The following is a 24110-nucleotide window of genomic DNA, read 5'->3' on the forward strand; positions in this document are numbered from 1 at the left end:
AAAATGTAAAATCCTGTAAATGAATTGAATGCATTCAGCAATTAGGAAGACCAAAATGAAAGGCATTTGCATTTTTCGTAATTCTAAAGTGTGCTGGAAACAGAGATTGTAATAAGATGAAAACAAATCAAGACACTTTACATGGTGTTGCACACATGGTAACTATTCACAGAAACCCGATTTCCACTCATTATCATTCGTGTGCTATATCGTTTTATCAGTAAAACTGTACGTATGTGCAAACTTAGTGGCCTTTGCCAGTGGCGTCACTAGGGTTGGTGTCACCCGGTGCGGGTAACTCATGGTGTCACCCCCTCACAACTTACCGGATGGACCATCGCACCCTCTGCCTGCACCATCTCACCCCCTGCCTGCAGCATCTCTCCCGTAGCCTGCACCATCTCACCCTCTGCCTGCACCATCCCTCCCTCTGCCTGCACCATCTCACCCTTTGCCTGCACCATCTCCCCCTCTGCCTGCCCCATCTCCCCTCTGCCTGCATCATCTTTCCCTCTGCCTGCACCATCTCATCCTCTGTCTGCACCATCTCACCCTCTGCCTGCACCATCTCACCCTCTGCCTGCACCATCTCTCCCCTCCGCCTGCACCCTCTCCCTCTCTGCCTGCACCATCCCTCCCCCTCCGCCTGCACCCCCTTCCCCCTCCTGCAGCTCTTTTAACCCTTTCCTCGTCGCCTTCTCCCCCCAACCCCCCATGGTTTACCCCTCACAGTTCTTGGCTCTTCAGAAAGTGACTAAAATAAACTTATTAAATGTGCTTTGCATTCGTGCACTGGCAGCAAAACAATATGAAACTGCTGCCTACGTTCTCACAGGCAGAACGGACAAGATTGCCCTTACAAGTTACCAGTCTTGACTCATTGGCAGTGGAGTGAATGTTAAAAACGAATATCACTTTGCCTGACGCGCAAAATATATTTTGCACCCTCAACTTTCATATATTAAAATTTTTCCGTCAACATGGCAGTTACTTTGGGGACTTTTTATTGTATATAAGATAATAAAGCAGACTTACAGAATGCGTCCTACACTAATCCTTAGCCAACACACCGACATCAATAATTTATACCAGTGAGCGTTGGTTCTGCGCTCCGCTTTGCTTATGAGGTCAGGCTTAGTGGGTTGTGGCACTTATGAACCATTTATTTAGCAGAGAGTGCCTTTTTTGCCGAATAAAATCCATGCTCTGTTGCGCTATATTAAAATTTTCCAAATATTTCTTACTCCTTCTGCGCACGTTCCCTTGCACGCAGATAACAAATGGTGGGTCATTCCGTCATTTTATATGCTCATTTATGCATTTCTAAGATGCCAAAAAGGTGTTGCAGTTTTAATAGGAGACATGTGTTCCTGAGTATGAACGCATGATTAGTGCGTGCGACACTTAGAGGATACATTTAAATACACACACACATAGCTGCCAAGGTTTCAGAGCGCGATGTGTGACATTTTCATAATTTAAGTGTAATTATGAGTGATATTTCAATGACTATGAGTGACACTTTCTCCTGAGCAAAATCAAGCAATGAATGATATACATATCAAAAATTACACCCATTTGAGTATAGCTGCTAATGTTTCAGATTGTGTATGTGTGACATGTTTATAGATTCAGTAGATTTATGAGAGACATTCAACAACTAAATATGTGGCACTGTCGTGCGATCAAAATCATGCAATGAACTCCATGGAAATAGACACATATCAGAAATCACAGCAGGTGATTTTAAAGCTGTTATTTAAGTTCTAAATAATCAGCACACTCCACTCCCTGCTCCAGTTAGCAGCTGAAACATATGTAACATAGGAATATCTGTGACCCACTGAGTTATCCACATACAATACAGTTCAATACAATATGCTGGGAGACCTTCTTTGCAGTAGGCATATTAACCCTCTACCTTACCTAATGGTGAGAGTGAAAACTGCCAGTAGACAAATCTCTGACCTCTCTCCAGCGGTAAACATTAATCACCTGCCTTATCTCTGATTTAGCAAGTTCACCGCGTTGGGAAAATAAAGGCTCTGCTGCTTCGAAGTGTCACTGTCCAGCGAGGATGTTAAACACTTTGCACTACTAAGAAATCAGCAAAACTGCTAGTTTAGATAAAACTTCCTCCTAAGATAGCCCTGCATTCACAGTACGGACAGACAACATTAGTTTGCCCATTTCCAAGGAGCTATGTTGAGCTGAAGCCCCCTCCCCATTCTCGTAACAAACATTTATAATGTCAGCAGTAGCAGATTAATAAATTCATATCTGACTCGCCTGTATCTCTTTACAGCTGTCAGAATGATTGATCCACGGAGAGGAGCTGGTGGTGTGGCACAGCGGAGATCGCTTGCCTGCTTCTTTTTCAGAGAGTCAGAGAGCGAGCCCTGATGCACTGCCTTAGCCCCTGCTCTCACTATGAGACTTATGCTGGCCTAGTGAGTCTGGGACAGAAGTTGGGTTCTGCCAGGGTAGGCAGGGGCACAGCAACAGCAACAGCACAGGTCCAGGTCTGGAGGAAGTGAGCAGGTGGTCAATCCTCTAAATCTAGGTGATGCAGCAGGGGATTTCCTGGGTGCCCTGGGGCCCGGCTGGCAGCAGGAAGTTCGACATCCAGCCACAGCACGCGCGCCAACCGTACATGCCTCCTCCGCAACAATGTGTCAATGTGGGACCTGCCGTGACCCGGTGAAAAGCAACGGAAAGCAGCTTGGCAGCGCAAGTTTAAAAAGCTTCTTGTTATAGTAAATAAAGTATTTTATGCCACAAAAAACAGACCGGCTAATTGATGCATTTCGGTAGGAAGATAGGTGCCGCTGCAGACAGCACTTACACACGAGCAGCAAGCGTCTCTTCCATGGCACCGACACTCCGGTGGAGAGAAAGTATGGGAAGGTGTGAATCCTCAATCCACCACCCTTGCTTGTCCCTTATAACATTTCTACGATGGAAATCATAAAAGGAATACGCTGCACTGACTGTCTACTACTTGGAAGTGCTGCGCTTTTTCCAACCACCGGAGCACACTATATAGCAGGCACAATTCATGTTATCAGAGGAGCAGTTTTAACACTGTGACAAGGGATCTCTGTCACTATATTCGCACAGTAGCCGCCCGCAAACTAGTTGCGCTGCACAGCGTCTTGAAAGTGGTCATTAATTATGCTGCAGCGCGTTTCAGGTACATTTCTGTTAAACTGTAAGCAGTGAGACACACAGAAGACACACTCGCCCTCACCTTTGAGCAGAGCTGTGTTACACAGCGTAACGTAACCAGATGGTGTCACCCCATGTGAGGGGTGTCACCCGGTGCGGTCCGCACCCCCCCGCACCCCCCTAGTGACGCCACTGCCTTTGCAATGGAAAATGTGCTGTCTATGTGCAAACTTAGTGGCCTTTGCAATGGAAAATGTGCTGTCTATGTGCAAACTTAGTGGCCTTTGCAATGGAAAATGTGCTGTCTGTAAATTATAATGGAATACCATAGGATGCTTTAGTTTCATTCTAAAATCGCCCTGCCCTCATGTCCATTGAAGTTAAGTGAGTTACAAAAGTTTTTTTTCTCCCAAGATTGGTTTATGGTTCTAAAACGTTTTGGAAGCACTGATCTGAACCACTTAGTGGAAGCTCATGACCCTTATTCTTTCCCTTGAGCATTGACATCTGGTTGCTCCCTCCCGTCCTTCCCTCCGTGTGATGCTTTCCTTAGTCTTTACCCCGTCTGCCCTTAGTCACTGCTCCTACATCTTTACCGGGTGTCACCCCTTTACTCCGTCTTTGCTGCCCTTCCTTTTGCTTAACTTCCTGCTCATCACCCTCACTCCATCTCTCCCAACATCTCCGTTCCTGTCGTGATTGGTTCCTTCTTCACCGACCTGCCAGCTTAATATGTTGTTCGTCCTTGACCTCCACCAAATTAGGAACGGTCCATCAGACATAAAGTTTTGTCTAACTGCGTGCTGCTTTTCTCCTAGCTGATATATATGATGTATAAAGGGAGGTAGGACCTTCCCTTTGATTTGTTTTACATATAAATATAGAGTAGAAATCCTTCTTGAGCCCCAAAGAATGCCGAGACCTATTTGTGGCTATTAGGAGGCAGAAACATGTTGGCGAAATGGGGGTGCAGATGAGATTGTACCTAACAGCATCCTCTGAATATAACCTAAAGTATTTTTATTCATACCTTAGGTACCAACTAATAAAAGGTTATCTTTGTGGTGTTACCTTAAGATATTGCTGAAGGTTTTCACTGGATTCCGGTAATATTATTCAGAAGATTATATCTTAAGAACTCCTTCTACAAATGTGTGAGGTCAAGTCCGCCCTGGCACAAGTATCTCACCAGGGTGGGGTGAGGCGGCCTATGATCAAGCATGCCACATTATCTGTGAGACTACACCACCTAGGATAGCTACACATGACTAGAGGGAGGAAAGAAAAGGACCTCACTCCTCACCAAGTAGGTCACTCACAGCGTTTCTTTGCGGTTATGCATCTTTTGGGGAGACAAACAGGTGATTGAAGCCTCCAATTCTTCCTGTGTGTTGTTAACACCAATAGAAGAAAAAAAGAACCGTAACGCTTTTCATAAAGATGCAGAGTCCGCGAGCACAATGATGTCGCTAGCATATGGCTTTCAGTGTTACCAAAAGAGTTTTAGAACGGACGTTGTTGAAAAACTAGTGACGAAAACGATTTATATCGTGCCCTCTAAACATAAATATTGGAATGTTGGAGTTGCGACGTACCATAGAAACAAGCGCTTACTGCCATCTAGTGGCAGGAAACAGAATGATTTAATAAACTAAACGTTTGGTTGAATAATAATTAAATTGTTGGAATAGAAATACAAGCCAATTTTACCAAATACCAATAGTAATGAGGATAGAAGCAAATGTTTGTAGCTATACCTTCACACAAAAACTGAAAAACGCTAACAGAAAATGTACACAACCCCTGGGTTACATCCAAGTAATTATTCTTGAGGATAACACATCACAGTGAAGGCGATACTCGAATATACACTGTAAATGAGTATATACCTGTTCCAGTAAAAAACTAATCGACAACTATGAATTGAATTTATGGTTTTAATGAAGTATACTAACTTCTTTAAGGGGGACGGCCACTGGTGCTGCTGAGCACTTCAAAGCCATGAACCGCTTTAAATATGTACACACAAAAAAACACAAAAAAAACCTCAAAAACAAGCCTTTAAAGAAACGGGGTATGAACCAGAACGTGACTGCTCATACAACCTTGGCTTGTGCATTTTCTTATTTGTAATTTTTTTCAAATTATAAACAAACAAATGGAGGAGTACCCCAGGAGGCGCCTCAATGCCTCCGTCAGAGATATAGAGGTGCACACAATGCTTAGAAGGACAAATTCATCCTTTGTTAGAAGACCCCTCACTCACCAGCCTAGTTTGTGACATGCTTCATCATCGGGGGTCCCACCCGGATAGCCGAGTGCCATCCGGGTGTGCTGCGACACCTGACTACAGTTGAGCGGGTTCGTTTTTTTTATTTTTCGTGAGAGTGAAAAAAAGTGTTGGTGATTTAAAAATTGTCCAGTTAACTACTCACTGTCAAAACGTTATTCTGGAGTAACTGGGCAACAATAACATTTTTATAAATTGGACACCATGACAAATTAGGTAGGACTGTGGTGTCACAGATTATGTTGTGAGATGAAATCGTCTACATGTTTCAACCACTTGTATAATTGTAGGATTTTTCGTCAGGACCAGTGATGGTTGCCTGGGTGGTATACACTCGCTAAGGTGTACCCTGCCCTTGACTACGTGAAAAAAACCACAAAAAAACTCAGTGGTTGTAAAATGTTCTTCTCTGGGGTTCCTAGAAAAGAAAACCTGCAAAGGAAGAGGAAAGCAAGAAAAAAGACAAACACACAGTACAATACATTAGACATAGAGCGTGTTTGGAGTGCTCCTCATATTTGACATCCAAAGTGATGATGAAATACGGTGGATGTTAATGCATGGCTCACAAGTGGTCATGCCGGAGTGCTATTGAGGTAAAATGAGCACCACTGGGCTTCAAACAGAGCCCGTGAATATATATTACAACCCACTCAATGCTGTGTGTCTGTGCACTCATAACCCACTCACTGGTTCAAAACGTGAGTGAAAGGGAGTGCTGTTCCCAGGGAAGTAAAATTGCTCCCCAAACCACAAAAACATATTCTCAGTTAGTTCAATTAAAAGTGGGTGTCAATGCTCATGAAGTTCGAGCATGATTAAAATCGCAAATCGGCATACTGACATACAGTCCAACAGACAGGCAGACAACCAAATGCACACATTCGCACACCGAGGAAAGTGTGACGCTTACTTGAAGCGCTATGATAGCATGCCTCATGGGCGTCGGGATTGCAAAGACTAGATCAGGGATCTCCAACCGGTCGATCGCGAGCTACCGGTAGCTCGCTGTGGCCCTGTTAGTAGCTTGCGCTAGCATTTTGATTTTGTTGCCCCTTTATTGTCCTTATTGTTTTTCGGCCTTTTTTCAGTAGCAGTTCCCCGCCCTCAACCAAACCTGCTGCTCTGGTGGGGCGGGCTGAAGAAGACGACTTTGATCGTCATCAGTCATATCCTGGCGCCACCTGCCTTTCGCAGCCTAGCACCGCGCTTTCATCCTGCGGGGCATGTACCAGGGCAGAGCAGCAGGGGCTGGAGAGCTTGGTAGTGAGCAAGTGGTGTGGCAGTGACAGGCAGTTTGAACTGCTACCATACCAGTACCTGCGCCACTTGCTTTTTCCAGACTGGCACCGCATCTTTGATCCGCGTGTGAAGCAGCAGATCGATCGGTAAGCCCTGGCCTGAATTAGTTGTTTTTGCAACGTAGTTGTAAGCTGACTATGCAAGAGAACGCTTCCTACAATTCTTTCGTAGATTTTAATCAGACCGATTTTTGTTTCAGTATGGCCCTGTGCACATCCAATGTTGTGGGTTTGCAGACTGCAGAATCTCTTTCATGAATTAGTTGCAGTATAATTGTGCGCCCGTACCCCAGCATTAGTCTTTCTCAGCCCCAGGCGCCAACAAAAATTCTTGCCCAGAACCACGGTCAGGGAACAGTATGGGGGCATAAAGAAAGTGAGGAGGGGGAGAAGAGATCCATGATGCTAACCATTGAAATAAGAAAGTAAAAACGTACTTCATATTAATGGCAGTGAAACAAACCTAAACAGATTGTATCAAAATTCACGAATTTAAAATGCAGTAGTGAATTACAATATTTTGTGCAACATGTCTATTCCCAGAGATAGCATTCCCTAATGGAAAATAAAACTACGGTGGCCATTGCCTGTTTTATTTATGCCTTTAAAAAGCTGAAAATTGATCCTTGGTGTTTGGTGAAAATTATACTTAAAGGTCCAGTATATGCATCGCGTGCCACCTAACTCAATGGCAAACTTTTGGAGTGAGCAAACATGGCAAGGACTGAAATCTAAACAGGTTATGCAAACAACATCCGTGGCATGCAGCAAAAAGAATTAGATAGTAGAGGTTTCACAGCAAACTGCATTTTCATCACGTTTTAAATTGCTGGCTTGTTATATGAAATATCTAAAAATAAAATGATTTGCAGGGGGATCTTGCAGTACACATCCCTTGATTGAAGCTCTTATAGTGGGTGTGAATAGATGCCAACTCAGAAAGTATAAATACCTCTGCTCAGATGTTTTATGCATGGCAAAGTGGACTTTGGAGTCTGGACCAAGGCCCCAGCCTTCCAGGGGTCCGTGATAGAGCAAGCTCTGTTCTTCAGAGTCTTGTCCTTAAACTGAATAGTTATTCAACATATTGTTTTATTATTTCCCTTTAATTTATTTTTAATGTCTGTGAAAGTCTATTGCTGATTTCTTTGCAGAGAAATGTTGTGTTTATGTTTCATACAACGTCCATAAATAAAGTTCCTGTTATATCAAAACAAGAGCTCCTTAATGAGAAATAGGAGGGTGTCGCATGGATTATTTGCAGCAATATTAGTGAGCTGCTGCATTACGATATTGAAAACACACCTCACTAACCATGAATATATAAAATGTAACAGATTTAGAATTTGGACAAGTGTACCTGTGCACTGTCAGTGACCTAGCAGGATATGGAAGAGCTTAGAATGGATCATAAATTCAAAGCTGTTCCGAACAGGTACCTCCAAGATACCTTTGGCCCCAGGCCCCAAAAATCCATAAGATGTCCCTATCTCTGCTTTTTGCCTGGCTTATAACACTTCCACTGAGGGACATATTTGCAGTCCGGGCAGGAGAGTAGGGCAGCTCGCCTTGATGGGAAGTGGTGATATGGGAAGCAGTAAGGGAGTCATGTGTGGCCTACAGATAAAGGCTAGAGATCATCCGCATGAAGATTAAGGGTTCATTTCCTCTCCTCCACCCATGGTTACTGTCTGTTTAGATTTGATTACATTGCAACTAATTAAGGGTTCACCAACATGGATAATGGGAAGGACTTCATGTTGAGGAGCATGGCGGGGCCACCCAATGCGCTGATTAGCTCAGATGAGGTCGCTGTGTTTCTAGGGAACTCCAGTATTTTGTTCAAACCACAGTATGGGCTCTGAAGAAATTAGGTTTGCCTTAAAAAGTCAATCAAACTGCGCGTGAGGGAGTCTCTCGGAAAAATGCGCAAGTTGCTTGGCCCTTAGTAGCTCACGATGATTTTCACTGATCAGAAGTAGCTCTCACTGCAGAAAAGGTTGGAGACCCCTGGACTAGATCCTGCCACGATCTATGTCGAAAAAGGGGGAGGAAAGGATTAGATCCGCAGGCGTGATCTACGCGGTGCCTACCCACTACTTAGAAGTACGCTGTGCCTGCCGATACTGGTTAAAGCAACTTACTTGTGGAGAACCATGTGCGGCTGTTTCCCCTACCATCCAAATCTCCTCGGCGCCCCATGTATGAGCACCGGAGGCTCCAATGCGGTATTAAGAGCCGGCATTTCCTGGTGCGGCGGGGGCGTGTCCGCGCGTAATGATGTTGCGACGTGCTAAGGCAGCCTGAAAGAGCGGGACGCGGTGTTCACAGCGTCCCTTTTACTAAGGAGGTTGTTAGGGGAGGCGAAAAAAGGCTAGTGCGCTCGTGTCTCCCTAACTGTGTCAATAAAGCATTGCCCAATTCCAAACAAAATCGTGAGGGATAGCAACAGCGCTAGTGTTTAAATGAGTTAATCGGTAAAGCAATGCCCTATTTGAGCAGGGAGAGGCCTGTTTAGGTGGGGAAGCATAAAATCACGAGGATTTAAATAATTAAGAAGGGATTACTGTAGTGTTGATGCCAAAGAACGAATTGGGGTGTATGCTCTAAGGCCATTACTGCATCAAAGGTGCACGGAGTTCAAGTCGAGCAGAAGTCTCGATTGGCAAAAGTGAAAGGTGGGGGGGGCGAAGAGAGGGCTGCTGTGGCGGGAGGCACGGGAGAGGGGGGTTGTGTATACAGTGGGATATAATTACCACTTATTTGCAAAGCAACATCCTACAGCCGGACATACAAATAGTGGCATTCATTCACACTTGTTATGTGAAACATAAACAGATTCAGGTCAATTCTTCCACTAAAGGACAGTAGAGGGACAGTAACGGTCTATTTTGTAAGAACAGAATTCCACGGAATATTGTCATTTAATCCAGTCAAATGCGTGGACAACCTATAAATCCATCGCTGTTATTTTTCAAATAAGCGTTGTTGTAGTCTTTCTCCTGACTTTATTTGCTCTGACAGCACACCAGGTATCATTAGGAGTATGGTTATGCATTAGGAAATGTTCAGTGAGTTTAGTCATTGATTTTTTGCTCCTGATCGTGCTCCGGTGGTGCTTACATATTCTCTGCTTCAGTCTTCTACTTGTCATTCCCACATATTATAGATTACACGGGCACACACTCCTGTATACCGCATTCGTACTGTTGCAGTTGGTATGTGCTCGTAAAGTCCACACCTTTCCTGGCTCTAAAGATTGTGTTTTCAGTTAGGTGGCAGACACTGCAGTTTCCACATTTGTAATGTCCTGTGACGTCTGGCAAACCCCAGGCATTCAGAACTGTTGCTGATTTTTCTTGTGTCTCTCGGTCGTGTGTTCACCACTGAATCTTTTATGCTCCTTGTTTTCTTAAAAGAGAAGATTGCCTGTGTTTAACATAGTCCCATGTTTGTTAATGCACTTAGTAACCAAGTTAGATGCCGTGCTGTATGTGGTGACACAGGTCAGTGGAATTTCACTTTAATTTCTTGGAGTGTTTTCCAGTAATGCCTCTCTTGGTTGGTTGTGCTCTCTATTTTCACATTTAGTCAGGATTTTCTCTGGGTACCTTCTTTCAGTTAACTTATCCGTGAGATCAATTGCTTGCCTACGGTAGTCAGTGGTCTTGCTACAGTTGCGGGGGATCCTTAAGTACTGACCGTAAAGCAAATTTTCCCTCAGGGGTCGAGGGTGAAAGCTCTCATATCTTAGAAGATTGTTTTTGGCTGTAGGCTTCTAATGAGTCTTAGTTTCCAGGCGTCCATTCTCCTTGCTGATGACTACGTCCAGAAAGACCATGGTCTTGTGGTCTTTGGTATAGGTGAATTTCAGATTTTGATCACATGTATTGATCCAATGGAAAAAATGTCAGTGTGTCTTCTGGTCCTTGCCAGATGGCAAAGACTTTGTTTATATACCTTTTCCAGAACATTATGTGGGATCTGTTTACTGAGAATGTATTTCTGTTCAAAATCAAAAACGTATAGACCCGCCAACTAGGGGCAAAAGTGCTGTCCATTGAAGTACCCCCAATTTGGAGGTAGAGGGCTTTTTAGTTTTTTTTTTATACTTAGTCAAGGGCAGGGTACACCTTAGAGAGTGTATACCACCCGGGCTACCATCACTGGTCCTGACGAAAACCCTACAATTATACAAGCTCTTGAAACATGTAGTCCTATTTTATCTCACAACATAATCTGTGACACCACAGTCCTACCATATTTGGTATGGTGTCCAATTTATACATTTTTTATTATTGCCCAGTCACTCCAGAATAAGGTTTTGACAGTGAGTAGTTAACTGGACAATTTTTAAATCAATTACACTTTTTTTCACTCTCACGAAATATCCCAAAAACAAACCCACTCCACTGTAGTCAGGTGTTGCAGCACATCTGGATGGCACTCTGCTATCCGGGTGGGACCCCGATGATGAAGCCTGTCACCAACTAGGTTGGTGAGTGAGGGGTCTTCTAACAAAGGATGAATTTGTCCTTCTAAGCATTGTGTGCACCTCTATATCTCTTACAGAGGCATTGAGGCGCCTCCTGGGGGTACTCCTCCATTTGTTTGTTTATCATTGGCCAAGGGGACAAGGAGTATTCCCTATAAAAAAAAACTTTTCTCTCTCATGGTTTTCCCATTTTTTTCAAATTCCCAATTAAGAGAAACTCTTGTATAATACAGAACTCTATACTGCTTCATATCCCATCTGTATTGATGTTATTCTGATATTGGACGTTTTTGATGTACAGAACTTGTGAGTAATTGTTGTCTTAAACCTAAGTAGTTACTTTTTTCCCAGTGAGTTAAAGAAAAGCTCCATTATAGGTCGTTGAATTTTAATATACCTTGGCCTGCGACAATTTCATTTTTAAAAGATAATGCCTTGAATATCTGCCACTATTCCAAGATTTATAAAGTAGGGTTATTGCACACTACTATAACAGGAAAAAGTCGCAATGTCAATACTTTGTTTTAATAGCATGTTTAAAAGTGACTCTGCTAGTTTTAACGGGTTCTAACAAAATCCCTATTTTTTTAGGTCATTAATAATTGCTGTACAAAATAGGATAGTTGTATTTTTCGAGTTCAACCAAAGTTGAAGCCTCGGCTACATTCTACACCTTCCTCTTATCTCTGTTGTTCTCTTTTATTCTTTCTGTTCTTTTGTCTTTCAGTCCATCTCATTCTCTTTATGTATGTTTATCTCTTATCAAGTCGGGAGTGGTTGGAGAGGGGTGTTTGTGTCTGTGTGCCTGGATGTGTCCTTTTATTGCCAGCCAGACGGAAATAATGTCATTGGACACTGCGTTAGTATTAAACTTCTACTTTTCATGCTAATTGAAATCCTTATGAAGTCTGAGCCATTCTTTGGACATGCCTCTTAGTTTGTGCTGTAATGGGTTTTCTTACACATCCAGAGTTTGTTTGACATGTTTCTGAAGACCTGCACTGTAAAAAGTGTGAATTTTCTATTTTTTACTGTGATTTGTCTGATATAATTTTTCTTTCAAACAGAATCGGATACTTTGGATAGATGAAAAAAATTTAACTGCTCACGTGGAAGCTGGGATTATTGGTCAAGATTTAGAGAAACAGGTATTTAATACTGAGTTCTAAATAGTGTTTTAAAAACCTGTACCTTTCTGAAAATATTTGTGACATGTGCGTATCAAATCACCAAGTGTATTTCGCACAGTTTTTATGAATCAACAGTCTTTATGTATTCATCTGGTGTGATGGTATAGTGTGCTTAATTTGGTGAATTAAGCTCCCAGCTGACATCCTGACCGGGCACACTCTGGCTCTTCATCCTACAGAGATCTGTGTATGGAGTACATTTTAGTTTGCCTAAACAATTTTCTTTTTACTATTACAATGTGCTGCAGGAACATCTTAAGGATTTTGGGGACCCTAGGGGAATCGTAAATTGGGGATCCTCTTGGAACGATACTGAATTTATTGTACATTTTTGGCTCATTTACGACCTCGGTAACTATGGTGGAATCATTTACAGCTCTCTTCCTTGGCCAATCTGCATCTGGGCAAAACAGTTCATCCCTGTCTGGCCAGCACCAAAGGAGCAGAAAGACCTAATGACTACTGGTGTGAACAAGCCTACTGCATGTGGTGCGGTGGACTGGTTACTTGTACTTTGGGCCTTTACATATGGAGTGCACATTTTTTATGCAGTCCAGTCCCTGCTGTGCGAGGAATAGGAATGCTGATAGTGCCCACACCGCCAGCGCTCACTCCGCACTGCGCACGTTAACACTTATATACCAAGGAGCCACATGAGACATATTTGTGGGAAAGCAGTGGTGCAGGTTTATTTCGTACAACAAGTAGCTGATAAGGTGGGTCATCTTACAGGCGATCCAATGCGGCAGCCCCTCGCTGACCCGCATGCCTAAGGAGCCATCTTGCACATTGAGTCGATGCTCTGACGGTGCAGTAAATTATCACTTTATTTCATTATAATCCCGCCCCCCCTGTCAGGGCGGAGCGATGAGGCACACCCCCGGTCGGTTCAGGCCCCCCGACCGCCCGAAGGACTAACGGGGCGCCGACGCTGTTTCCTGGAACCCCCTCGGCTCTAGGTTCTTGGCTCAGGCACCCTTACTGTGCCAGGCAGAGGTATTTAGACTGTATCCTTCTGCCGCAGAGGTACCCCTACTGTCCATCTGCTTCCAGATCGCCCTGTGACTCCGCCTGCAACACAAAACATGACCATTAAAAGTTCACAACTTTCGCCCTCCGCTCTGCAGCTGGGTCAGGGTTAAGGTGGGAACAGCGCAGAGCAGCCCAAGGAACCGACGCGGGAAGGAGAGGCCGAGTAAAGTTGTTGGGCCTGGTATATACCCCCCGGTAACGCCCCCATCCCTAGAAGAGCCCTCCCATTGGCCGTTGGCGAGGAGGGCGGCTCAGGGGGGGTTGGCGCGCTGCAGGCGCCTCTCGCGCGACGTGTGGGACTAAGACGCTGTCTCGCCATGCTCCCCTCCGTGTCGCGCGGCCAGCGGCATAGTGCCCACACCGCCAGCGCTCACTCCGCACTGCGCACGTTAACACTTATATACCAAGGAGACACATGAGACATATTTGTGGGAAAGCAGTGGTGCAGGTTTATTTCGTACAACAAGTAGCTGATAAGGTGGGTCATCCTACAGGCGACCCAATGCGGCAGCCCCTCGCTGACCCGCATGCCTAAGGAGCCATCCTGCACGGCGAGTCGATGCTCTGACGGTGCAGTAAATTATCACTTTATTTCGTTATACTCCCGCCCCCCCTGTCAGGGCGGAGCGATGAGGCACACCCCCGGTCGGTTCAGGCCCCCCGACCGCCCGAAGGACTAACTGGGCGCTGACGCTGTTTCCTGGAACCCCCTCGGCTCCAGGTTCTTGGCTCAGGCACCCTTATTGTGCCAGGCAGAGGTATTTAGACTGTATCCTTCTGACGCAGAGGTACCCCTACTGTCCATCTGCTTCCAGATCGCCCTGTACTCCGCCACAGCTCTGGAGGAGGCCCCCGTTGATAACAGAGCCCCCCACCACCTAGCTACTTTCGGCCGCTGTTTAGTGCACCTTTATCATAGTACCCTTCCGTTTTCTCTCCGTATTGGTACCTGCCAATGAAGATTTCTTGCTATGGTTCTCAGGTCATGCTCTCAATTACATAGGCCACACCACTTATGGATATGTCTTCGAACGGGTCTTAGGACACGCCCTTAGTTACATGAGCCGCACCTCTTATGGGGATTGCTTAGATACGGTTCTTAGGCCACGCCCTTAGTCGCATAGGCCACACCTCCTACAGAGATTTCTTGGGTACTGTTAGTTGTTTTTGTCCGGACATATTATACGGGGGATCGGCAAGTGACTATTTGCATTATTGTATCTGCTGAGAATGGAAAACCAGTGATATTCGTCCCCGCAAAGAGGTGGTATTATGACAGTTATCCTGTAGTCAAATCATTTACTTGCTGCATGGGCACAGTGCTGCAATAATCATGACAGTGATTGTCCTGGCAAATCACTGCAAGATCATTATTTGAGAGTGGTTAGAGCCAACTGCAGGTGCCCGTAACCGTCAATGTCATTCCCAGTTCAAAGTGTTTGCCATTATTGCAGTGCTCTCCTTGTACCTGTGTTTGGTATTCTTTGGTGCATGCCACGCCACTTCTCTCTTATAACACACTGTTTGCTATTTCTCACGTGTTGTTTACCTTTGCACTTGCATAAGTGCCATCATTGCCTACGTAACGTTTGTTGCAGTATTATCCTTGTACCTGCGTTTCGTACTCCTTTGTAACATGCCCCGCCACTTTTCTCTTGTAACACACTGTTTGCTACCTCTCACATGTTGTTTGCCTTTGATACTTGCACAAGTGCCACCATTGCCTATGTACGTTTTTTACCTATCATTTACTGTTTCTATTGTGCCGCGCTCTCAGTAGTCTAAGCAGTACTTACGGCTTCGGGTGGCCTCAAACAGTCTGAAGTGTAACACCTGTAAGGACATGTGACCCAATAAAGACCTATTGAGATAGATAGAACAAAAGTTCAATTTACATCAGTAAATGTTGAAAACTTTTTATAGCGCGGTAAGTCCACAGGAGCCAATGGCTGGGACCAGACTCGAGACATCGGGTATCACGCGCTTTACCTGGGCACCCGTTTTGTGACATGGAGGCGCATTACGCGTGGCTGCCGTAGAGAAACAGGTATTTAATAATGAGTTCTAAATAGTGTTTTAAAAACCTGTACCTTTCTGAAAATATTTGTGACATGTGCGTATCAAATCACCAAGTGTATTTCGCACAGTTTTTATGAATCAACAGTCTTTATGTATTCATCTGGTGTGATGGTATAGTGTGCTTAATTTGGTGAATTAAGCTCGCAGCTGACATCCTGACCGGGTACACTCTGGCTCTTCATCCTACAGAGATCTGTGTATTGAGTACATTTTAGTTTGCCTAAACAATTTTCTTTTTACTATTACAATGTGCTGCAGGGACATCTTAAGGATTTTGGGGACCCTAGGACAATCATAAATTGGGGATCCTCTTGGAACGATGCCGAATTTATTGTACATTTTTGGCTCATTTACGACCTCGGTAACTATGGTGGAATCATTTACAGCTCTCTTCCTTGGCCAATCTGCATCTGGGCAAAACAGTTCATCCCTGTCTGGCCAGCACCAAAGGAGCAGAAAAACTTAATGACTACTGGTGTGAACAAGCCTTCTGCATGTGGTGCGGTGGACTGGTTACTTGTACTTTGGGCCTTTACATATGGAGTGCACATTTTTTATGCAGTCCAGTCCCTGCTGTGCGAGGAATAGGAATGCTGAGTAAGTTGGTACTTTGGCCTGATTGCACTGGCCCAGCAGTGACTCCACATAGTCTGTGCTGTCAAGAAGGATTTATCTAATGCTGTTCTGCACTGCACATTAACATGTGACATATCCTTCTGCCCACCCTGGTGCCCTATATCGGTGAAAGCAGTCTCCAGGTGGACTGCACCTGAAAACCAGTAAGACTAGTGGTCCGACCAAGCCTTCTATCCACAGTATGTGTTGTAGTTTGTTTGTCACCATCATTTAGGCATACAGTGCTTATGGATGCCTTCGTGTTCTGTACTGCCTCTGCTGCGTGTGACTAGTATTCATAGTCCTTTGGCACTAGGCTGTGATTGCATCAGTCTGGCGGTAGCTCCAAAAGAGCAAGGCATTCGCTAAGGGAGGACAAAATGCCAACCTTTACTGCATAATCATTGGTACAAACTGCATAAAGTGAAAAGCTTGTGCAGTTGGGCCTGAACCTATGCACTTTAAGTTGTTAAACGCCTGATGAATCTAACCAGAATATAATAGAAATTCTTACTTAACCCTCACTATCTCTTAGGTAGTGGCCAGAATGGCAGAGCAGCCTGGGCTGGCTAGAAAAACAAAGTAAGTAAACTAGTTATTTAAAAAAGTCAAACCCGTCTAGGACTGTCAGAAAAGCAAAACAAGGGGGGGGGGGGCCTTTGAAAGGTGGGGGCCCTGGATCACAGCCCACATTGCCCATGCCTTAAAAAGTGCCTGATGTGCTGCACACACAAAGTGCAATTCTCACATTCAGTTGCATTTGGATTCTGCAGCTTATTGCCCTGGTTGCACATTACAGAGACTTTTTACCCCTCATCCTGTGGCAACATATATTATATGTGCTCCTGCTCTGATTGACTTGCTGGGTTAGAGTAGGTATTCAGTTGACCTCCATTTCCCCACTCCCCTCATTCATGGGAATGCATCAACCTCTGGATAGTATGTGTAAAAAATATGGTGTGTTTTATGTTAATTTGTTAGCAGGGTCCTTTCCAGTTTGAGTTGTATTCACTTTTGCTTACAAATGAGACCACAACTGTCTTTGAATGCGTGTACAGCATCATTTCGAAATGGTCAGTAGAATAGAAGTAGTAGAATAGAGCACTTTTGTACTTGCATTCAGAGAAAGGCGTAGGGAAATAACCTTACAGAATATCCCTCAATATTTTAAGTGTACTGTTAGACCTGGCAAGCTTGGCGTGGTCTCCCTCGTCTTTTTGCCTCTACCTCCTGTATTTTTTACTGTATGCTGGACCTAGTTTTAGCTCGGTTTGAGTACTCTGTGCACTTTACCACTACTGAACAGTAAGTGCAAGCGCTCCCTGTGTAAATTGTGATTGGTATTCATTGATTGGCATATTTGGTTTACTCACAACTTCCTATTAAAGCGCACCATATGTGCCCAAGGCCTGTAAATCAAATGCTATTAGTAGCCCTGCAGCACTAGTTGAGCCACCCACATGAGTAGCCCTGTAAACCCGTCTCTGACCTGCCACTGCAATATCTGTGAGTGCAGTTTCAAAGTGCCATGCCAACCTGGCAAATGCACCCACTTGCCAGGCCCACACCTTCCCTTTCTCTATATGTAAGGCACCCCAAAGGTAGGCCTATGGTAGCCACACAAGCAGGGTGCAGTGTATGTACTGGTGTGTTCTACATGTCCTGATCGTGAAATGCTGCCATTTTCGTTTTTCACTTTTGAAAGGCCTATCTCTCTATAAGTTATCATTGGAGCTGCCTTGTAACATTTTAAAAGTGTAAATTTCAATTGGGAAGATATAGAGATTTGGATGTTGGGCTCTCTGAGCTCATAATTTAAAAAGACATCTTTTAGCGAAGTTTGTTTTTAAATTGTGCGTTTGAAACCCCCACTTTTAGAAAGTGGACATTTTTCTTGCTTTGCCATCCTGTGTTTCTGCCTACCTGTGGAATCAGGCGGGAGAACGGGGGAGCCCAATATACACTTGGGGGCTTGGGCAATTAAAACAGTGGCAAGTAAAGGCGCCTACAAGGGATTTTATTTATAAGAAAATTCTGCAATTATTTGTCGAGGAGTTTCTCTGCGGGGGAGTCTAATTAGATCACAAACCAAAATTTTCAAATGAAACAACCTATAAATGAGTAAGAAAAGCACAAACACAGGAATATCTTTTGTTGAGTATACAAAAATATTTATATGTATGGATCAAGTTAAAAAGGGAGTACAGATGAACAATTAATTCAGCAATATAACATGAAAGAGGTAAAGTCCAATTATTCCTTCAATTCATGAAAAAAACATCTATTCCAGTGGAATCACAAATGACATATCTCCTAGTAAAAATAGTGGTCACTTGAACACATTAAGTGTTTCGGAAGTAGATGGTGGAGTCAACGTTTCGATCTTAAGTGGCGTCAGTCCGTCAGACCATCTTCAGGACAGTAGATATTGCATTTGAAAAAACCCCTATATAAACCTAATACAAACAGTTACATTTATGTTAACTCAATTTAACTGTGATCATTCGATGCAACAGTCAGTCAAGATAACCCGTGTGCAAAAAAGAAACAATTCCAAAGTGGTAACACAATTGAGCCAGCGTTCCATATAATACCACAATTTGCATACATTCTAGGTGAAATATAGTAGCATGCTCAGTGTCTACCACCAACCTACATTAAAAATATGTTCCTTAGAAAATATTATAATGCTTACTATTCTGACTGAATGGACTCAACACGGTTAAATCCTTTTCGTGAGAGTAAGCTTCACACCGCTTATATGATACTTATGTGGCTTATCCCAGGAAGAAGTTATGTCGAAAGTCTTAATATTGTATCTGAAAGAAACCGGTTAGTATTAGATTCCTTACCTTAGAATATCCCCAGGCGTCAGACTGGATCCGTAAACTTATGCGCAGCAGTACCCTTGCGCGTCGGTAGGTGTCGTCTGCGGCTCCGCGTCCGTCGTTGGCGCCGGGATGACGGCGCCGGAGTACTTAGACGCCGCCCTCGCACGCTGACGTCAGTGATTCTTTTTTCCACGCCAGCAAGCGCGATCCAAAAAAAGTTGTTCCCTAGTAAATTTTTGACTAACTTTTTCGATCCTTTTTTATCGTCTTTCGAAGTCTCTCGACTCCGACGGTGCCGGTAGGGATGCCCTGGTTCAATCCCTGAGCCGATGCCTTCACTGTCTGGGCCCCGACGACAAGTCCTGCTCCGACTGCCGGGCCCTGACGTCCAAAGCTAGACGGGAGCGGTCCCGCAAGCGACTCGAGCTTCGGCAGTCAGCCCCGCGCCGCTCGAGGTCCCGGTCCGGAAGGAGTTTGAGGGACTGGTCGCGGGCCCGGAGTCACCACAGTTCCGGGAGTCGTCATCAGTCTTCCGGCTCGAAGTCCTCAGGTAAGAGGCACAAGAAGTCGAAGAGGCGACATCGCTCTTCTGACTCCCCTCGACGCTCGCGCGACGCGGCCAGGGGTTCGGAGCCACAGTCGTCGCGGCCTGCTCCATACCCGCCGGTCCCTGGGCAGACCGTGACGCCGGAGGAGATCAAGGGCTTCCTCGTGGCCAGGAGGTCGCTCACTCCTCCATTGGGTTCCGCGGCGCCTTCGGGCCAAGCGGCCCCGACTGGGTCCCCACGCGGGTAGGGTGCTTCGGCGCCGGCAGCGACTTCGGTCCCGACGCCGCAGGGCCCGCCGGATCCGGCTCCGAATCCGGGTCGTCACCAGTCAACCTCATAACCTCGTGGGCGCGGGCTCCGGCCCCCAGGGTGTCGCCCCCGGCACCGTCCCAGGACGATGCCGTCCCAGGTCCTACCCTCGATTCGGGTCCGGCTGCGCCGCTCGGCGCCGTATTCGACGCCGCTTGGAGATTTCTACTTCTACGACCCCGCCCCATCCTTTGAACCTGAGTACCAGGTGATTGGTGGCAAGGAGGATTGGAAGGGGTCCGAGGACCCTCTGGCACGTGAGTGCCAGTATTCTCAGGACTGGACAGGTGAGCTTGGGGAGGCCAGTGGTCTGGACACTGGTTTGGTCTCCCCTCCTACCATGGCTACGGAGGAGGGGGTTGCCTATAGTGTGGTGTTGACACGGGCTGCCAAGGCCTTGAGCTTCCCGTCGCGGCCGTGAGGACTAACCTCCTCACTGAGGTCCTTAAACCGAAGGCAAGCTCGGCGGAGCCTCTGCTGCCTTTTAATGAGGCCTTGTCAGACGTTCTTCTGGGCACTTTGTCCAAGCCCTCTACAGGTCCGCCTGTAGATAGGAATGTGGTCAGGCGCCACCGCCCAGCTTCGGGCGACCCTTGTTTCCTGTCCACCCACCCCACCCCACCCCGAGAGCCTGGTCACCCAGGCTTCTAGCTCCCCGACGGCTCCCCCGATCAGGAATCCAGGAGGTATGAGCAATACGTGAAAAAGGTATTCTCCTCCCTGAGTTTGCAGTTGCAGTCAGTCAACACCGTGTGCCTCTTGGGCCGTTACACCCACTCTCTGTGAGACACAGTCGCAAACGTGCTGCCACAATGTCCGTAGGAGGCCCGGACTAAACTCGCCCAAGCCCTTGCGGAGAGTCGAGACGCGGCACGGTATTCCATTCGGTGTGGACTGGCTACCACTGACTCACTGGGCAGAGCGTTGGCAACGATGGTTGCAATTTGTCACCACGCATGGTTCAGGCCCGCCAACTTTTCGGCTGATGTCCAAAACACCCTTATGGACATGCCGTTTGATGGCCGTCGAATCTTTAGCGACAAGGCAGACCATGCGCTTGAGCGCTTTAAGGACTCCAGGGCTACGGCCACGTCCTTGGGCCTCTCGGCCCCGCGCCAGCAAACGGCTGCCTTTCCCTCCTTTCGTGGCCAAGGAAGGGGCGCCCCCAAACGTCCTGCCAGCCACGAGCCGCAGACTACCATCCATCGCGGTGGCGGACGTGGAAACTGCCGTGGCGGCGGTCAAGGACAATGGCAAGGCCAGTCCACACCTACCCCTGCAGCATCCGCCTCAAAACCCTCCTAGTCCGAGCTTTCAGGCCCATGTGACGCCAGTGGGGGGCAGGGTTCGCCATCACCACCTCCACTGGCGCACTGTCACATCGGACAGGTGGGTGCTGCAAATCGTCCGAAGGGGCGACTCCCTCCCCTTCGAGGCGTCCCCTCCAGCCATGCCACCGCAGTACCACCGCGTGACGGGGGTTCACTTGAAACTTATACAAGAAGAAGGTACGGCCCTCTTGGCCAAGGGGGCCATTGAGCGCGTTCCTGGGCCAGAAGTAGGGTGTGGTTGTTACTCCCACTACTTTCTGGTACCCAAGAAGGGCAAAGGGGGCCTACGCCCTATCTTGGAACTGCGGAACGTCAACGGCTTCCTCCGGAAGGAGAAGTTCAAGATGCTGACATTGGCTCAGGTCTTAGCTGCCCTGGACCCGGGAGACTGGATGGTAGCGTTGGACTTGCAGGATGCTTATTTTCATATCCCCGTCCTGCCGACCTACCGGCGTTACCTGCGGTTCACGGTAGGCCACGAGCACTTTCAGTTTACCGTGCTCCCCTTCGGCCTTACCAGCGCCCCACGGGTGTTCACGAAAGTGATGGCGGTGGTCGCAGCTCATCTGCGCAGGCTAGGGGTTTCAGTCTTCTCCTACCTCGACGACTGGTTGTTGAAGGCGGGCTCGCCCCAGACAGTCGTCAACCGCCTCCAGACTATGGCCGACCTCCTGCACCTGCTGGGGTTCTCCATCAATGTGCCGAAGTCACACCTGTGTCCCTCTCAGAAGCTCCTCTTCATCGGAGCGGTTCTAGACTCTGCGCAGTTTCGGGTTTATCCTCCCGAACAGCGGGTTCGGGATATTCAGGCTCTGATTCCGATCTTTCAGCCGTTATCCCGAGTCTCTGTCAGGTTGACGCTGCGGCTTCTCGGGCTGATGGCCTCCTGCATCCTTCTGGTGCATCACGCCAGGTGGCGGATGCGGGCTCTGCAGTGGGACCTGAAGGGCCCGTGGGCCCAGCATCAGGGCAACTTGTCCGACCATGTCTTGATCTCGGAGAGCACTGCAAGACAATTGCAGTGGTGGCTCACGGACCAGGATTGGGTCAGCGGCAGATCCCTCTCCCTACCCCATCCTGAGCACGTAGTTGTGACGGACGCGTCCCTCCAGGGCTGGGGGGGGCCATATGGGAGAGGCGGAGATCAGGGACCTCTGGTCTCCGGCGGAGTCCTGGCTCCACTTCAACATTCTGGAGCTGCGAGCGATCCGGCTTGCACTGAAGGCATTCCTCCCCTCTGTACGGGAGAGTGTAGTGCAGGTGTTCACGGACAACACCACCACCATGTGGTACTGCAACAAACAGGGCAGGGTGGGGTCGTGGACCCTATGCCAGGAGGCTCTGCGCCTCTGGCAGTGGCTGGAACATCAGGGCGTGACCCGGGTGGTTCAACACCTGGTAGGTTCCCTGAACGCCAGGGCGGACAAACTCAGCCGTCGGTGCATGATGGATCACAAATGGCGTCTGATCTCGGACGTGGCGCAAGGCCTCTTTCAGCAGTGGGGAGAGCCTCGGTTAGATCTATTCGCCACAGAAGAGAACGCCCAATGTCATCAGTTCTGCGCGTTGGAATTTCCAAGGCGGCACTCGCTCGGAGACGCTTTTCGTCGCGAGTGGAGCTGCAGTCTGTTGTACGCCTTTCCGCCTATACCACTCCTGCCCAGAGTGCTGTAGAAGATCAAACTCGACAAGGCCCAAGTTATCCTTGTGGCTCCGGACTGGGCACGAAGATATTGGTATCTCGAGCTACTCAGCATGACTGTCGATCCCCCGATTTGTCTCCCTATTCAGGAGGACCTTCTGTCGCAGCAGCAGGGGACGGTCCTCCACCCGAACCTGTCCAGTCTCCACCTCCATGCTTGGAGATTGAGCGGCAACAGTTGAGGCCATTTGACTTGCCTCCTGAAGTTTGTAATGTGATTCTGGCAGCCAGGCTTCCCTCCACAAAGTCGATATACGCCTGCAGGTGGAACAGATTTGTGGAATGGTGCACAGCAAAAGCTGTGGATCCCCTCTATGCCCCCCTTTCTGTGAGTCTCCTCTTCCTTCTTTCTCTTGCCCAGCAGGGCTCTGCTCTTGGCACTATCAAGGGCTACCTTTCTGCCCTTTCCGCATTCATAAGGCTACCTGATCAACCTTCTTGTTCAAGTCCCCGATTGTTAATAGATTCTTTAAGGGCATCACTCATATGTTCCCCTCTGTTCCTTTTGTGATGCCCCAGTGGGACTTGAACCTGGTTCTGACTTACCTGATGTGTGCTCCTTTTGAGCCGCTTCCTAACTGTCCTCTCCATCTTCTTACACTTAAGACTGCTTTCCTGGTTGCCATCACCTCTACCAGGAGAGTGAGTGAGCTCCAGGCTCTTTCCTCCAAGCCTCCTTTCCTTTCTGTCCATCCGGTCAAGGTTGTGTTGCGGACAAGACCCTCTTTCCTGCCCAAGGTAGTCACAGCCACATCGGGCAGTCCATCACCTTGCCCACCTTCTTTCCGCCTCCACATCCCTCTAAAGAGGAAGAGCGGCTCCACCGTCTGGACCCAAAACGTGCGCTCTCACACTATCTAGATCGCACATGCCAGTTCCGGGTGGATGACCAACTCTTTGTTGGTTACGTGGGCGCTAAGAAGGGACGGGCGGTGCACAAACCGGCCATCTCTCGGTGGGTCGTGTTGTGCATCAAGGCATTCTACTATTTGGCTAAGAAGGAGTCTCTTGTTGGGCTGAGGGTCCATTCCACTTGGGCCATTGCGGCTACTACTGCCCTAGGCCAGGGAGTCCCCTTGCAGGACATCTGTCAGGCAGCTACGTAGGCCTCGCTGCACACGTTCGCAAGACACTACTGCCTCGACAGCCAAGTCCGGAGGGATGGCTTCTTTGGCCGTTCCGTCCTCCAGGACTTTCTGGTGTGATTATTGGTTCGCAG

The 24110-nt window shown here is 47.2% G+C and overlaps 1 protein-coding gene across 1 annotated transcript in view; it reads left to right on the forward strand.

Annotated features, from left to right (window-relative positions):
• AGPS (alkylglycerone phosphate synthase) overlaps window positions 1–24110 on the forward strand; it is a 760022-nt gene that overhangs the window by 242527 nt on the left and 493385 nt on the right. The window contains exon 8 of the mRNA XM_086956197.1: window positions 12322–12402. Within this exon, the coding sequence (XP_086812323.1) occupies window positions 12322–12402 (81 nt within the window). The remainder of the gene's footprint in view (window positions 1–12321; window positions 12403–24110) is intronic.

Source organism: Lissotriton vulgaris, chromosome 2_1, assembly GCF_964263255.1.
Source record: "Lissotriton vulgaris chromosome 2_1, aLisVul1.2, whole genome shotgun sequence".
NCBI lineage: Eukaryota > Metazoa > Chordata > Amphibia > Caudata > Salamandridae > Lissotriton > Lissotriton vulgaris.